The 15981-nt window shown below is 40.1% G+C and overlaps 1 protein-coding gene across 3 annotated transcripts in view; it reads right to left on the bottom strand.

Annotated features, from left to right (window-relative positions):
• ryr3 (ryanodine receptor 3) overlaps positions 1-15981 on the bottom strand; it is an 86289-nt gene that overhangs the window by 29997 nt on the left and 40311 nt on the right. For all 3 annotated transcript variants that reach the window (XM_072684717.1, XM_072684733.1, XM_072684727.1), the window contains 15 exons: positions 15395-15481; positions 15055-15281; positions 13441-14257; positions 12932-13132; positions 12040-12142; positions 11073-11207; positions 8616-8889; positions 8262-8376; positions 4771-4903; positions 4029-4132; positions 2999-3134; positions 2672-2855; positions 1730-1838; positions 1428-1548; positions 684-853 (listed from right to left, as the gene is read on the bottom strand). In XM_072684717.1, coding sequence (XP_072540818.1) covers positions 684-853; positions 1428-1548; positions 1730-1838; positions 2672-2855; positions 2999-3134; positions 4029-4132; positions 4771-4903; positions 8262-8376; positions 8616-8889; positions 11073-11207; positions 12040-12142; positions 12932-13132; positions 13441-14257; positions 15055-15281; positions 15395-15481 — 2916 coding nt within the window. The remainder of the gene's footprint in view (positions 1-683; positions 854-1427; positions 1549-1729; positions 1839-2671; positions 2856-2998; positions 3135-4028; positions 4133-4770; positions 4904-8261; positions 8377-8615; positions 8890-11072; positions 11208-12039; positions 12143-12931; positions 13133-13440; positions 14258-15054; positions 15282-15394; positions 15482-15981) is intronic.

The following is a 15981-nucleotide window of genomic DNA, read 5'->3' as shown; positions in this document are numbered from 1 at the left end:
CAACAAAAAGATACAATGTAGAATTAAATATATTTAACACGAGATTCAATATTACACATATTTTGGGGATATGAAGGTATTAAATTATAAACAACATGATATGATGACATTTACAATATTCTTTGTGTGCTTTAGGGTTGGAATTCTGGATATAACATTATTATAACTTCACTCTTGTCATTTTAGAATCACCTTCAGTTACATGTACCAATCTGGACACATCTAAAAATGAGCTACAAACAGCAGCACATGAGCCAAGAGACACCGGGAAGAGAAAACTTAACAATGGCTTAATATATATTTTTATGTGTTTAAGAACAGTGACAAAAAATCTTAGACATGCTTTTTTACACATAATTTGCATTTTACACTCATTCTTGGAGCCACAGATCTTCCTACATTGGGTACACATTAAATATGACAATACTTTGCATGGATGTAAATATGACAGTTTCAACTGCACATATGTACACCCTTGTGTGGTGTTTACAAAGCAACTCTTGTTGGACAGGGATCAGGCATGGCTGTCATCAATTAAGCAGAAGCAGAATTCTGAAAGTGACCAAGATACCAAAACCTCTTGGCCCACTGAAGGAGTGAAACAAGCCCTCAAAACACAAGCAATGATTTATTCCAAAATATGAGGAGTGCTGCACTACCTACAAGTCTCTAGAGTCACTCACCGTGTCCAGAGAGGCAGAGGCACGCAGGTCAGGCAGGAAGCCCACCTCCAGCAGGTTCAGAAGGAAGCTTTGGTCCTCGATACCATAGACACGGTCCAAGAAGAGCACCATTGGAGATTTGTGCTCTGGCCAGAAACTAGAATTCATGTCTGTCTCTGTCACACTGCCATCTAGATAGTGGGTACACCAGAATGCAAGAGTGAAAAGAAAGAAAGTAAGAGAACAGCCAAATAATTAGCTTACAGATACACCACACATATTACAAATTTAAGAGATAAAATTTAGATAAGTACAGTTTTCTACTAATATGGCTATACTAATATGAAGGCTGTGCATAAATATGCACAATAGTTTTCAAACTATTACTATAAGCAATTGGTCAAAATGCTGTCACATTACCCATAATTCTTCAATGTCTCACTCTATCTGACCAGTTCTATTACTGTTTTTTTATTTTTTTGCTTTAAGGTGTCGACCAAAGAAGGCTAGGTTCCCCATTTGGTTATTCTAAAGGATTCTTGCTTTTAATATGTTTTTCCATGCCACTCTCAGCACTGGCTTAACCAAATGGACAGAAGACATTACACTGTGATCAAAGATCACAGAAGAACAAGGCTTTTTGTCTTTTAAACAATAAGGTATGATGAATTGTACGTAATACGAGATACTAAGGTAAATGATGACGGGAAATGTAGTATCAGTCAGAATCAGGCATCCGAAAGATGTTTATAAAATAGGACAAACCTTTGTTGACCGTCGGCATTTTGAGGGGTATGCTAATGATTCCCACCAAATCTTTGGTAGGCACCAGAGAGCGCAAGATGGCACGGATACGCAGAGCTTCACCTTTGCCCTTGTTGATTAACTGTTAAACATCATAAACAAGAGCATGCCTATCACACACGATGCATGATGAAACCACAGAACTAGTCAATGTTATAAATGGTTCACACAGTTCAGTGGGATTACATGGTCCATAGTATTCTGCTTCGACCCTGTCCCCCTCTTTATGCTCTGTTACGTAACAACAGAAGGAGAGCACTCACATGCATCTCAGGGGCACAACGTCCCAGCAGATCGATTAGGGCTGAGTAGAAGGACATGATGGAGTTGCCCATGTGTGCAACCTCTTCCTCCTCCCCGTCCTCTCCAGCCCTGTCACACACAAACAAACAGTGTGAGCCCTTAATCACAGTCAAGGAATCACTACTGTGGCCTTCACTGGCTTAAAGGTTAGAGATTGACAGAAAATGCTCTACATAGAATCAGACACTCAAAGGCTGACACTGGTTCTCTGATTTTGTGGCTAGACAAACTCAGCAAAACTATGGTCTTTGGTAAGCAAAAAAAAAAAATTCTGAACAAATAAAACAAATGTAAACTGTGACCAACTACACAAAATAATTTGATTTATTGTTGTCCTTTCTTGAACCACTGTTGGTAGGTTTTGACTACTGCATACTGGAAACAACCAGCAAGACCTTCCATTTTGCAGATGTTCTGACCCAGTTGCCAAGCCTTTACAATTTGGCACTTGGCACTTGGCACTTCCAATGTGATTTACTTCACTTCACATCAGTGCTTTTAATGACATGGCTGATGTTTAAATGCGCATTATAAGCCTCAGAACTTACCATTTCCAGTTCTCAACATCTCAACATTTACTTCACTTCACAGTGCCTTTAATTATATGGCTGATTTGTGAATGTATGAATGTAGAGCATTTATTTACAGTTGAATAGGGCAGCTCTAGCAAGGCAAGTGCTGCACTGAAATGCAAAGAGCTTACTATGACTTAGTCTGCCAGCAGTGTTTCTCTATGGAGATTGTACCACATGATTTTATGCAGCAAAGAGGTTTTTCTTAAATATTCAATTGGTCTCTGGTGAAGGATATATAGTAACTGTAGGTATACAGCCTCCAAACCTTTGTTTGATAAAGCATGTATATGCGATGGAGGTGAGACAGGGGTCATTTTTGAGCCTTACACAGGGGCTGTTCCTTCAGGGAGACTGGGCAAGTCTAGTGCTGGATCTTCAGAGATCTTAATGGACTCCAGCATGGCAGCCAGCAGACCCTGTCCACCCTCTCCCCTCAGAGCTGGCCCAAAACACTCAGGATGCCTGATCAACAGCTTCACCACCACATTAGCGTTCTCCTCCACACTCTCACCTGAAGTGACAAGAGCACACACTTAGGCAGGCAGTTATCTAACAGTTATGGGGGCTTGAAGCAGTGGCAACTTTCTGTTCAGTAGTTCTTGAATTAGACAAAATCAGAAACTTATGAATAATGTGGAAGATGTTCAGACATACCGTTGACAAAGACAGCAAATCGGAGGAAAGACAGGTAGCGCTCTCCTTCTATGGGATTCCAGCCAATGTCAGGGTATCCCTTGGCTACCAGCATTGGGCAGCTCTGGAGTCCACAGCCAGCTAAGTATGTCACCACCTGGACAACGTATGTGGACAAACATACATAAGTTTTAATTCCAGGACCAGCCTGTAAAGGTAATGTCTGACTCAGGGCCCACCAAATACTTTGTGAAGTGAAATAGGACATCTAAGCACAAAGATGGTTAAGTGAGGATCACACTAAATATCTCTCTACCATTTAAGAAGATCTTAATACTACAAAGCGTTTGGGAAACTGGGCCTGCATCAGTAGGCTAGCAGCTCTGCGCTCTGAAGACTGTTACTTTCAGCACAAAGATCGCTGGTATGGGACCGGAGGATTTTACAGGAAGGTAGTTTGCAGCAAGCAGCAAAAACTGTCTCCAGTGACCTTTTTAAAGAAACATGTGCAGCAAGCACAATAGCATTTGCAAGACGTCACAAAAGCAGTATGCCTGTGTAAAGGCCACCCTGCTAACATGAGCACTTTGGATACTGCAGCAGTGAAGTGAAGTGGAATGGTTTTCTCATCTAGTCTAAAACACGATCCAATGAGCTCTGCTCTGATGGAAAAACAAATATGCATTGATGTAGCTTCCTCACAACGCAGCCGATGCCACTCTGCAACCCCGCCAGTTTGAAGAAAAATGCTGTATAATACTATGTATAATGCTAAGTACACTGTATTGTACTTAGCATTATTATATTTTGTATAATTACACTTCATACAATGTTATAGCAGAAATACAATATTTTTTTCTATATTTTGATATAATTTCTAAAAGTAATATATTATGTAAAAATAGTAACAGTGACATCAGAGTCTTCATTTTGATATTCATGAAGACACATGCTGGTCTTAATTTTGTATTTGAACAGATTTAGTCATTCTGTTTGAGGGGCTTAAAATGACAAACAATCCTCTTTGACCTGTTCATATCATGTGTATTACCTTTTCCAGGTCTGGCTCCTCTAAAGCCAGGGCCAGACTGTTGTTGTCCATCACTGAGGATGCAGCCACATCCAGTGGCGTGGAGCCCCTCATGGCTGGACAGGCTGTGGAAGGACACAACAGTTATAGCTCGACCAAAATCGCTTTGTGCTACTTTGACCAGCAGATGGCGGTCTTTCCTCAGCTATTTAAAAGATAATGTTGAGGAATATGTTGAGCTTGCACTGAAACCACAAATGATTAATTTATTTATACTTAAATCTATAATCATTTTAGTATTAATACAAATATGCAGGTTATTTAAAATACCGCAAGTACAGCCTGTGTCCAGCATGATGCATTCTACAGCACATTACTACTCAAACGTACATATCATGCACTGTCCATTTAGTACAACATTTGAAATAGGGTTTGTACACTCAACATATGTGTCAGTAATGCTATATTTGTGCCCCCCCCCCACCCCCCACTGCTATTGATCATGTGGCTCCCTGGTGTGTTGCTAGCTGATAAGGAAAGGTGACAAGGCTTATAAGCGAAGCGTTCAGTCTTCGTAGAGCATTAAAGTGCTGAAATGCGGCGAGAAGGGAAAAGTCTACTGCAGAGTCAGGCAGTCTCAGCTGCCTGGGCCATTCCTCATAGTCACAACAGCACCCTGTGAGTCAGCTCATCCTGACCCGCATTCTAAAGATCCCACTGTGTGTGTGTGTGTGTGTGTGTGTGAGAGTGTCCGAGCAATTACCCAGTCCCACACTACTGTTCTCCAGCAGGTAGCTCAGGTGGTCAAACATAGCTTTCTGATTTTCACGGCTGATGCGGCAGAAGTAACACAGGAAGCGGCAGCAGCTGGCCACCATTTTGGGGAAAGCAATCTCCTGCAGATAGATAAAGACACTCGTTTTACCTCTTTCTGTCACACCTAATGTCCCTAAAAGAGAACACATTCTATCCTTCCCAACCACCTCTGAAAGATGAGACAACATCACTCCCCTTGCGGAAACCTTCCAGATTTATATGAACATTATTATAAAATGTAAAAATAGGTAAAAGGATCAGGACAAAATGTAAAAGCAACACTAAATAAATAGTGTTAAAATTGATGTTTGCTTCTTTAGTGTGCACTGGAGCTACAAAGTTAATGTAGCTATAAGCTTATATCTATATATCTATATATATAGATTTGATGTAAGAGAGCAAAGATTTAGGTGTGCAGTTTACATGGTGGTAATATAAGCTTCCATGATTTAAAGGTGCCCTAAAATGGAAAACTGACCATGAACCTCAAACACTGTTGTCTCCTATCTGAAAAGAAAATCTTGCATAACCAAAAACAGGGCTGTAAAAGAGGCAAATTCCAAAAGCCCAAACTGTTATGTAACAGTTTTGTTTATATTATATTTATATTGTACTACATTTTATTTACGCCCCTAATATTCACATACACCCAGTCCACTATTGAAAGTCAATTGATACTCAAAGCTGCAAAACAAGCTGCCACTTCAGGAGAATATGGTGTTGTTGATACTGGAGGGAAGCACATCACCTATGTGTATATACTGGATGGTATGCGAACCAGACCTCATGTCCATTGTTCTTCTTGTGCTAGTGTCCATATGAGGGGAGCTCAAAGTCAGCACGTAATAAGGCAAAAGCCAATGAGCTACCTTAGCTAAACCAAACTGGAGATAAACACACATCAGAAAGGAGAGCAACAGTTTATCATTTTTTTTCTCGGTAAGACTTGTGCAAGCCGAGCCCGGGGACACGACTGGAAGGACAGCTTAGAGCTAACCTGGCTACAATCTCTTTAGCTTGCTAACAGAACACTGCGCCTAAAGGACACAGAGAGACGATAGGACACATGAATAAATGCAAAATATAATTGCAATGACCTTTAATTACAGTGTTGAAAACTAGGCTACACTAGAGCTGGGCAATATACTGATATTTTATCGTATTGTGATCAATTTTGTTATATTGTGATAAGTATATTGAGGATACTGTTATTGCTTAAAGAACACTGATCAGGTGCAGGTTTCATTACTAACAGTGTAATTAGACTGGTTTAATTAGATAAAGAGCAGCAGATGTTGAGTATAAATCACTGTATTCAGTCTGGGAAAGGGTTTGAATGGTAGTTTATAAGAATCTGTCGCTACTGATGTTTTTAGTGATGTTCTGCAATTACATGTATCATGATAAATATCATGTATCGCAAAAAAGTCTTTAAATATCATGATATAGTATTTTTACCATATCGCCCAGCCCTAGGCTACACGACTGTGAGTCATGACACTGATGTAAACTGAACTTATTGTATTTTTCCACACAATTCCGTCAAAAAGGAAGATCTTAATGTTTCATTCTAAGCCAAAACAACAAGTCTGTAAAGAGACACAACAATACTACAATAAAATACTTCTATATCACCTTTTAAACCTTAAAGCTTAAGTGCAAAACTAAAGATGCAAAATTGAGAGACATACATATCTTGGCTGATCGATTACATGTGAGACAGGGGACAAATTGAGTACATTTTATTTTTTGACCAACTCTTCCTTCAAGGCAAATAAGCCCAGCCATGCGTACAAGTCATTTGTTTTGCATTTCATATGGATGCTGAGAGTATCGGGTCTCAGCCCCAGTGTCTGGAATCTATGTTCCCCATGCAGAGGCCTCTTTAATGAGCCTGCCAAGGAGAAATGAGAAGTGGCAGAGTGATGCGGTGCCCCAGGTTCCCCACCCCCAAAAAGCAACCTCATGTTGGTCACAGGCACTAAATCACCAACCTGTCACCCAACACTGCCCAAAAAGGACCGGCCTGAGAGCCCACCCTCACCTCTCTCAAAACCCTTCAGTCATTAAGGGTATTAAGTTGTTAGACGTGGGTAGGTTCTCTGTCTGCTGAAGTCCGTGACTTTAATGCAGATAGACTTTCCTGACAGACTGGTCTTGTGCTACAGGGAAGGCCTACGGTCCAAAAAGCTTTCGTCAAGAGTGGTTGGCCCTGACCCTCAAGTGTTCCACTACAGTTTATCAAGAGTGAATGGACATTACTGTGGAAGTAATGGGATCTTTTACTCATTGTTAATTGAGATGAATGACCACTTTACCTTAAAATAACATGGTACACTGACTTGTAATAGGGAGAATGGCGTCTCTGACACTCTGGGCTGAGAACACCAACTCCTGCACTATGTAACTTTGCTGGAGTGTGCACAAGGCTGCTTGCAAGAACTGCGGAACACAGACATTGTGATTTTACTCTGCCTTTTTAGCCAACATGCTTCCCACTTCCCAGGTCATCATCTTGTCAACAAATGCGTCCATGTGTAGTGCTGTCCATGAGGGGGAACTTAAAGCATGATTGCTATTTATGGCAGCAGTGTAAAAGTACACTGTATATTAAAATGCCCATCTTCTCTATGACAAATAAATTAAATAATTAAAATAAAACACATTGAATTTATTTGCTTTTATGATTTTTGCAAATTTCCTTAATCCAGAGTGTTTTTTCTTATGGTGCTATATACCAATCAGAATGTCTGTAAACACACTGGTTTGCTGGACTGCTGAGCGAATACCTCACATTTGATCAGCACCTGCACAGATTATTTTAAGTGAGTTTTAAGTTTAAGTGAGTGTAAGCGAGTAAACTGTGAAACTTGACTGTTTCCTGCCCGACTCTGATTTCACAAGGACAGATATTCTAGTCCTATCCTAATGTGTAAAAAATCTGTGCGTCCATGCACTCAGGAAACACAGCACTGTGTTTGGGACTGTAATGCCAAATGTACCCCAGTACATAATGGATAGGGTTTGAGAGTGAGGGAAAGTGAATGCTGTAAATATTTAAAGGTACGCTATAATATCCTCACAAAATCTAAATCAAAAAAAGGGTTGCCCAGCAACTTTGGTGATGTAACACTGTCCAAAATTTAAGTTTGTACGTTTAGTCACAAGAAGCTTGAAGACATCTGTTTTAGACTTATTCAATATGCACAGTTACTCTTCTTGCTACATCATCCCTGACACGTAAGCCCTAAGCAGGGACTGCTGCAACTGACAGACAGTTCTTAGTACTAGAGCAGATGGGGGTTGACTACTAAAGTGTACAACACCTGACTGTGCCAAACTATAAAAGTGAGCTGTTAAACTCTGAGCTTATCCTGGCAGATGTGGTTCTCTTTAAGCAGCTCCTGACTCAACTTTACATTACAAAAACATATGTACCTTAGACTTGTCTCCTCCGAGCACGTTGACCATGACCTCCATGACTGTCTCGTGCATGCCCAGAACACGCATCAGATTTGGATGCTGATAAAACACTTTGTTGTTCATGATGTCCCTGTGAGAATCAAGAAGCATTTCAATGTCTGTTGGTAACACTAATATTTCAAAGAACATTTAATCAAAAAACTAATCTATAGATGATAATATATGTCATATAATGCGTAAACCACATAAGCATGCCTATTTAAAATTACCTACTGTCTTGATATGGAGGCTGAACTATTCCTGTAACCCCAAACCTAAATCCTGCACTGGACAAATAGATTTTTCAATTACTCTCCTGAGTATCCTTACCCCAGGCCATCGATCATGAGCTGGCCCTCCTCTTCACCCATGCGGACACTGAGCAGTGAGCGGATCTGGCCCAGTGAGGCCAGCAGGTTGATGGCATCCTGCACAGACTTTTCGCTGATGGTGTAGCTCTTTCTCATGGCGCGCAGCAGCTCTCCAATGCCATCGTACTGCCTCCTCAGCAGGCTAAACATGATGCGCACCAGCTCTGGGTCCTGGATGGTGCACTCCTGAGCCCAACTCACCATCGTCTGAGAGATTAGCTCCTTCAGGTTAGCTGAGGGAACACATGAGGATAAGACAGTTGTGATCTTGCTTGTTTCAATGCATTTTTAAAGATTCGCTTAATGGAATAGTCATAGTAAGAAAACCAGCATCAAAATCCCATGTGTGGACGCCTTCAGGTATGTAGTTACACTAACCACCCTAGGTCCTTGAAACCCCTATAATTTGACATTCTGTACAATTATTCCTAATGTTCTATTTTCAGCTGACATTTTCCTGCATTTCTGTGTAAGCAGAAAAGTCGATATTATATAAATATTTAGAATATCAACATTTATTGATGTGCATACAGCCTTTGACAGTTTGCTCATTTTGTGATCATTTTTTTATACTGAAACTAAAGAAAAGAGTCAAAAGAACAAAATTACACAACCAACAATGAGATTAATTATGTAATTCTGCAACAACAATTGGATTATGTAAAAAAAACTTAATCTGAGACTTCTATGGGATGCTACATTCTGCATTTAAGTTTCTTCTCCCGATTGTGTAATATTATTCAGCATGATGAGCTTCTACACTTCATTAGCATTCCTCCTTTGTGAAGTCTACCATAAGGTGCATGGTATAACAGCCAGAATATTAATATGATGCAGCAGCTCCACCTCGGTCGCTGCATCACGGCATTTACGGGTGTGCTGAGAATCCATTAGTCAGTGCAAAATGATGTAATTATAAGCATGAGCACGGTAATACAGTCTCTCAGTCAGCTGAATCCGTTAAACCACCAGTCCTGGCATGCTACTGCTTTATCTGAGGAGATCAATGTTGCAGAACTATTTATCCACATGACTCTGGAATTGCTTTCTTTTCTTCTGTGGAGCTATTACAAACACTTTCACCTGCAATATAGGTGCACTTTGCGGGTTAACAGTTACTGTAACCTATCTGTTACTGCACAGTTTAAGGTACATCTATTTAAGACCCTATTTTAGTCAGTGGAAAAGGACATGAATACAGCCAAATACTAGGACATCCTTGCACTGACAGTGACAGTTCACCTGACAGTTCACCTTTCATACTTGAGAATGAGCCAAAGCATTCAGCCAAAACAACACTGGAGTGGCTTAGGGGCAAGTCTCTGAGTGGCCAAGCCAAGGCCCAGACTTAAACCCAATTGAATATCTATGGAGAGACTTAAAAATGGCAGTTCACAGACACTCATCATCCAATCTGACTAAGCTTGAAAGGATCTGCCATGAACACTGAAATAAACTGCCCGAATCCAAGTAAGCAATGCTTGTAGAGATGTAGCAAAGAAGACTTGGCAAAGGGCCTTTTTTAAATACTTTTTAGAGAGTTTTTAATTTCTCATTATATTTGTCTATATATGTACACATGATGTCAATTCCATAGGTACTTGGACAGTGCCACAATATTTGCCTCTGTACCTCATCTCAATGTATTTGAATTAAAGCAATCAGAATCTTACTGAAGTGCTGACATTTCAAAAGGGAAATAACAAAAATATTGCACATCATTTAGGAACTACCATTAAGCAATTTTACATAGTCACTGTACGTTAAATGGCCCTGACTGACACTTATATCCATACTTAAACCCAGTGAAGTTCTAAATCCTGCAGAATAAGCTGCCCTGCGAGTAGATAACGGCAACAGAGTCAGGTTAAAAGGTTTTGGGAACATTTGCAGTACACTGTAATCTAGTATAAACACGTATAAGACCCTACTGCTAGCTTGTCACGGTCCTTCAGTAATGTCATGTTTTTTTTTACTAATGAAAAAGCAAATCTGATAAAGCTGAATGTTTTAATCAGTACATGTTGAGGCATCGGTATGTTGTGTGCTTGACTGCTCTATGACTGTTATAAAGGGATGTATGCTCAGCCAGCTGAAAATATTTTAAGCTTGCTTGCGTCTGAGAAGTTTAATTTTGGAAGCCATTAAAGCAAGCACAGCACAGAGGTTTTCTATTGATCTGCTAACCTTTTGGTCAACACTTTTTTTAATCACTGAAGACCCACATTTGGGTCAGCATTTTTGGCTCAGATTAGGTGTTTTAAATAAGAGTACACTGCAGTCTGCACTTTCACAGGCTGTGTTTTTGTTAACTTGTCCTACTGAGGTGCAGGTATGATTTCAAATCCATCTTTTGGCTCAGTGTCAATCAGCTTAGTAAAAAAGATCCTGGTTTTATAATGAGATATTGCCTTACTTGGTGCTGCTTGTTCTTGTTCAGATGGTTCTTCTTCAGTTTTCTGTGGACGACCTTTGATTTTGTACAACAAGGAAAGCAGACGACCTTTGATTGATGTATCCTGCTCCTCCTCTTCTTCTTCCATGGGAATTCCTGCAAAGGGCACACACATACAGAACTGTATATCTGCTTGTCCTGCAATACCGCACTTACTTTTGTATGGACAATTAAACATGTACGTGTAGTGTATATCATAACTGTCCAATTAAAAACATGTATCTCCAAAATGGTGGCAATATGCTCTTAACTTTCAATTGAAGTCAATAAACAATAAGAGTTTACTCTTATTAAGTAATTTGGGGCTTTTCTATTGGTCTATTCATCCAGAATTATTTACACAGTGTACAGATCAGCTACAGGGTTCAAACCATGGAGAAAACTAAAAACTAAAAAACTGTAAAAAAAAAAAAAAAATACAAATAAAAAATGATACATGTTTTTCATTGGACATTAGCGATATGGAAAAGTTCTTAGGCAGTTAATTGATTACTGCAAAGTTCTGAAACTGTTTATCTCAGCAGGAAGTGTGTTTTTGTAATATTTAAATAAATACAAATAAATATAGAAACAGTAAAAAAATATTTAATAAAAACATTATTAAAGTCTTGGTTAAGAGGAAAATAGTTAGCAGATGATTGTGCACTTTAGCCACAGTACAGGTTTTTTCTACCGATTAGACAAACTAGGTGTTATTTATATAAAGCATTATTTTATATGTTTATTTGTATTTATGCATTTATGTTCTTAAGCAAATACATACTTACTGCCAAGGTAAATAGCTGCACTCGTCATTTGCACAGCTTTACATGAAGATTTGCATTGCATATTCATAGCTTTACATAAATAGCTTTACACATCTGTTTCTCAGACAGTACTGCCCGAAAAGTGAGAGAAAGTTAAAAAGACATTGAAATTCAAGACATACCACAGTGTAGACGCAGGTCATCATGGAAGGCCTGAAGCTCCTCTTGGATTTCCTCAGGGCAGGGGCAGTCTTCTCCAGCACTAAAGTTCAGGAGCATGTTAATCTGGTAGAAACACATAGTGGTAGAAACACACAGATTAATTTTTCCTCTTATGGAAAGGTCAGCATCTAAGGCCAGTCGGGTAATAATAGTAAACATTAAAAAATAAATAAATTCTGTGTCTGAAAATGAGCAAATCTGAAATATGAGGCACAAAACCCGACCTTTTCCAATATTAATGCAAATTTCAAAAACAGAGCCCTGCTGTATCTATGCAGCGAAATCCCCCTCTGTTGCCCTGGATACAGAGTAGTTGAAGTTTATTTCCGACATCAGGATACAATGATGTGTGGTATAGAACCTACGCATGGCTTTTGTGAGAGATGCAGCTTTAAATAAAAAAGTTCTGTTTTCAGTGCCCAGAACAGTGTCTAAGAGAATAATGGAGGTGGAAGAGGTGATGAATCTGCTTAAGGCTACACGTAATTAAAAATGTGAACAAGAAAGCCTCTGGGAACAGTTGACTCAAGTCTGCACCATGAAGCTGTGCTAAGCAGAAATGAGATAGACTTTAAAGAAACAGATAGGTCAGTGCTAGCACTATTCATCACTTCAGCTCTATATCAACCTCAATGAAAACAGACTAATGTGCAAAGTCATTATTAGTGTTAGCTACTGTCATAATGCCAGAGACTTCTATTAGGCAAGTCTGATGTCTAATGGGGAAACCTGCAGTGTTTAATAATAATAAGACTATTATAGGAATATAATAATATAATAAGGTATATGTATATAAGCACATAAGTATATAAGAGAAATAAGCCTGCCATTGGTTCCATTAAGAAACTCTACCTGCTCTTGGGGTGGAGAACGGAATTCCTTGGTCTTCTTAGCAGTGACTGCAGCAGACATGTTGAAGGCTTGCATGAGTTCATTGTAGCGGAATTTCTGATTGTACTGTAGCTTTGCCACAAAGTGATCTGAGAAGGCCACAATGGCCTCAATACGCTGCTTCAGCTCGCAGTCACAGAAATAATTCAGCAGTTCACACATCTGCACAACAGAGAAGTATCTGATTATTAAAAGTAACAGTGTTTTTGTAGCTTGCTGCACTTTTGGTTTCACATAATGAACAATAACTAGGATCTGATCTCTGAAATATTAAAATTGCGAGACAAGTAATGAAACAAGTCCTGATTTACAGCATATTTGTCATTCCAAACAGTAAAGAATAAAACTAAAATAGAATTACTAGAATGTTAATATCACAAGAAAATGTGTAAACTGTGTGCACGTTTCAAGACATTTCCAAAGCTCTAAATAGACAAAATCAACTCTTTTCAGGTGTGTCAGACACTCACCTGACGCTTGACAGATTCAGGCAGGCTTTTCTCCAGAAGTCCTTTAGGGGACTGCTTGGATTCCTTACTTTCCTCTTCTCCAGCCTCCACAGTTTTTTCCTCGTTGCTGCTGGCCTCCTCCTTCTCAGCAGTCTCCTCTAGTGCTGCAGATTGCGGCTCTTCTTCTTTGCTATCCGCAAACACATTAGGCTCGATGAGAAGCAGGATCAGCCTCACTTCTTCACTGGTCAATGCTCCCATGATCAATAGAGTGCCAATCAGTTTGAGAATGGGCACAAACTGGTACTCCACACTGCCGCCCACAGGGTCTCGAATATGGCTGCCGCCGCCATGCACTGCCTCCGTCAGCATGCTGATAGCTTTCTCCTTCAGGATGCCCAGAGGGAGTTGGGGGCTGTAGATGTGCTCCCGCTTGGTTGTAATGAGACATGGAGGATTAAAGTTGAGGCGAGGGGTGAGCGAGGTGCTTAGGCCCACGCCAGGCAAAGAGTGACACTTGGAGTCATCAGGGAAGAGACGAATGCTTCGCGTCTCGTCAGTTACGGGAATGATGAACTCGTTGTTCATCATGAGGCGAGCTTCTTTAGCCGTCTCCAGGTGGATGCTGATGAGGACGTCGTAAAAGCCCTCTCGCAGCTGCCCAGTCAAGTACTGGTTATCGATAGTGTAGAGGAGCTGGGATTGATCAAGGTGACTGCAGAGGGCATGGGCTACACGAGTGTTTCCCAGAGCACAAAGGGCACAGTAGAGCTTCAGAGTGTGGTAATGGAACTTCCTCAGGTCCTCTTGTTCGGAGAGCTCCATGATGTCAATGCACCTGGAGGCCATTAAGGGAGTCTACATTTAACTGCTTTAACTGCTTGTAGATGTATTTATCATTTATTAATCTAATGTGTTTTTTAATCTAGTATGAAATACTCAGTGATTAGCATGATTATGTAGTTCCAAGAGTGAGGAGTGTAGATCTAGACCTACTTACTGGCTCTTTATTAGGCCAAAAGTTCATGATGAACAGCCAATAGAAATGCTCCAAAATGACTTATTATAATTTATTTTACATTACTTCCACTGAAACGTAAAAATGTTTTTTCCTCTTCCTGTAAAGTTGTCATTTTTTTGGAGATTTGAGGTTTTTGCATGGCAGCAAGAATATGTTACTGATTATCACAGGATTAAAGAGACTACATTACGGGTATGTACGTGAAATCCATCATTTTAAGCCAGTATGGATCTGCTATGCCTGTAGTCTGACAGTGTTCTGTAATTGTTTAAACCCAGAACTCCTTCAGCAATAGCAGTCCTGTTCAGCTTTACAATAATGCACTAGCAAAAATCTGCTAGACACAGCCATGTTGTGTGCTGTTACTGTTAATCAGTGCTTCACCTGCTTTGTAATAATGACATAAACATCTGTGCTATGACCGTTCGATCTCAGTTATCAGTGTTAATTTACGGGAATTACACAGATACTTTATCCTGCATTAATTGGCCAGTCAAATCTCTAAAATGTTACATTACATTACAGAACCACCTCTGCTTGCATCAATCCAGCTAGAATAGTGTTTTTAGTGTTGTTGTGTGGGAGTAAGTTTATTCACTTAAAAGGTCACATGCCTGTTTTCCTCAGGAATGTGTACTGCCATCATCTGCAGAGGTTCCAGGCACTGCACCACCCAGCCATGCCTCTCACTGACTCGCGCTGTCTCTACTGAGAGGAAGGTGTTGGGCATCCTGCTCCACAGAACAGCTGCAATGGTCTGCACGTCCAGCCGTGGAGGACACTGGGGCTCAGGGTTACGGTGTAAGCTCTTGAAAATGGCTGATGACAACGGCATGGCATCCTGCGTAGGGGACCAATGAATGGACAGACAATTTTATGATTGAAATACTGGAATAGCAGACAGTTCACCAAATCATTTATACACAGTTAAAGCTATTACAAAGAGAGACCCACCTGAATCTTGGGAAATTCAAACTGGAACAGATTGGGGCTTGTGGGCTCAACAAACACAGCAGGGAACAGTTTTGTGTTGGCCTCAACCTGGTAATACCACCAGAAAGAAGCAGAAAAAGATTATCAGACATTTTTTCACCGCCTGGCACTATAAGCATTGATTTCCTTTCATAAGGCAACATTCTGAGTACTAGTCAGGACTAATGTATATCCAGTCTGCTCTCAGACAAGGTACTGACTCCCTGGTGCCAATGTGCATTTGGCACTGGTTCAGCTTTTGGATCAGAGCCCCCGGCAAACTAAGATCAGAGTCAGCAAAGATTTTTATTCATGTTAAATTGGGCTTCCTATTAGAGGTAATGGAGGATCTCTGGAAGGTTTCCCTTGCAAGATGATGTTAAACATCCTCATTTTTTACAGTTCACTGACTTTTAGTAGCGTCGCTACATTTCTGGAGTTACACCACAGGTCTGGAATGGACATCACAGAAAAAAAGATGATTTTATAAGCCATTTTTGTGGTTTCTTTGTAGGTGGTTTCTAATACAACAGAGCTAGTAATTTACTTAATCATTAGTTTAGTTAAGA

Source organism: Salminus brasiliensis, chromosome 1 (genome assembly GCF_030463535.1).
Source record: "Salminus brasiliensis chromosome 1, fSalBra1.hap2, whole genome shotgun sequence".
Lineage (NCBI taxonomy): Eukaryota > Metazoa > Chordata > Actinopteri > Characiformes > Bryconidae > Salminus > Salminus brasiliensis.
Note: the sequence above shows the minus strand (reverse complement) of the source record. Positions and strands in the feature narration are given on the sequence as shown.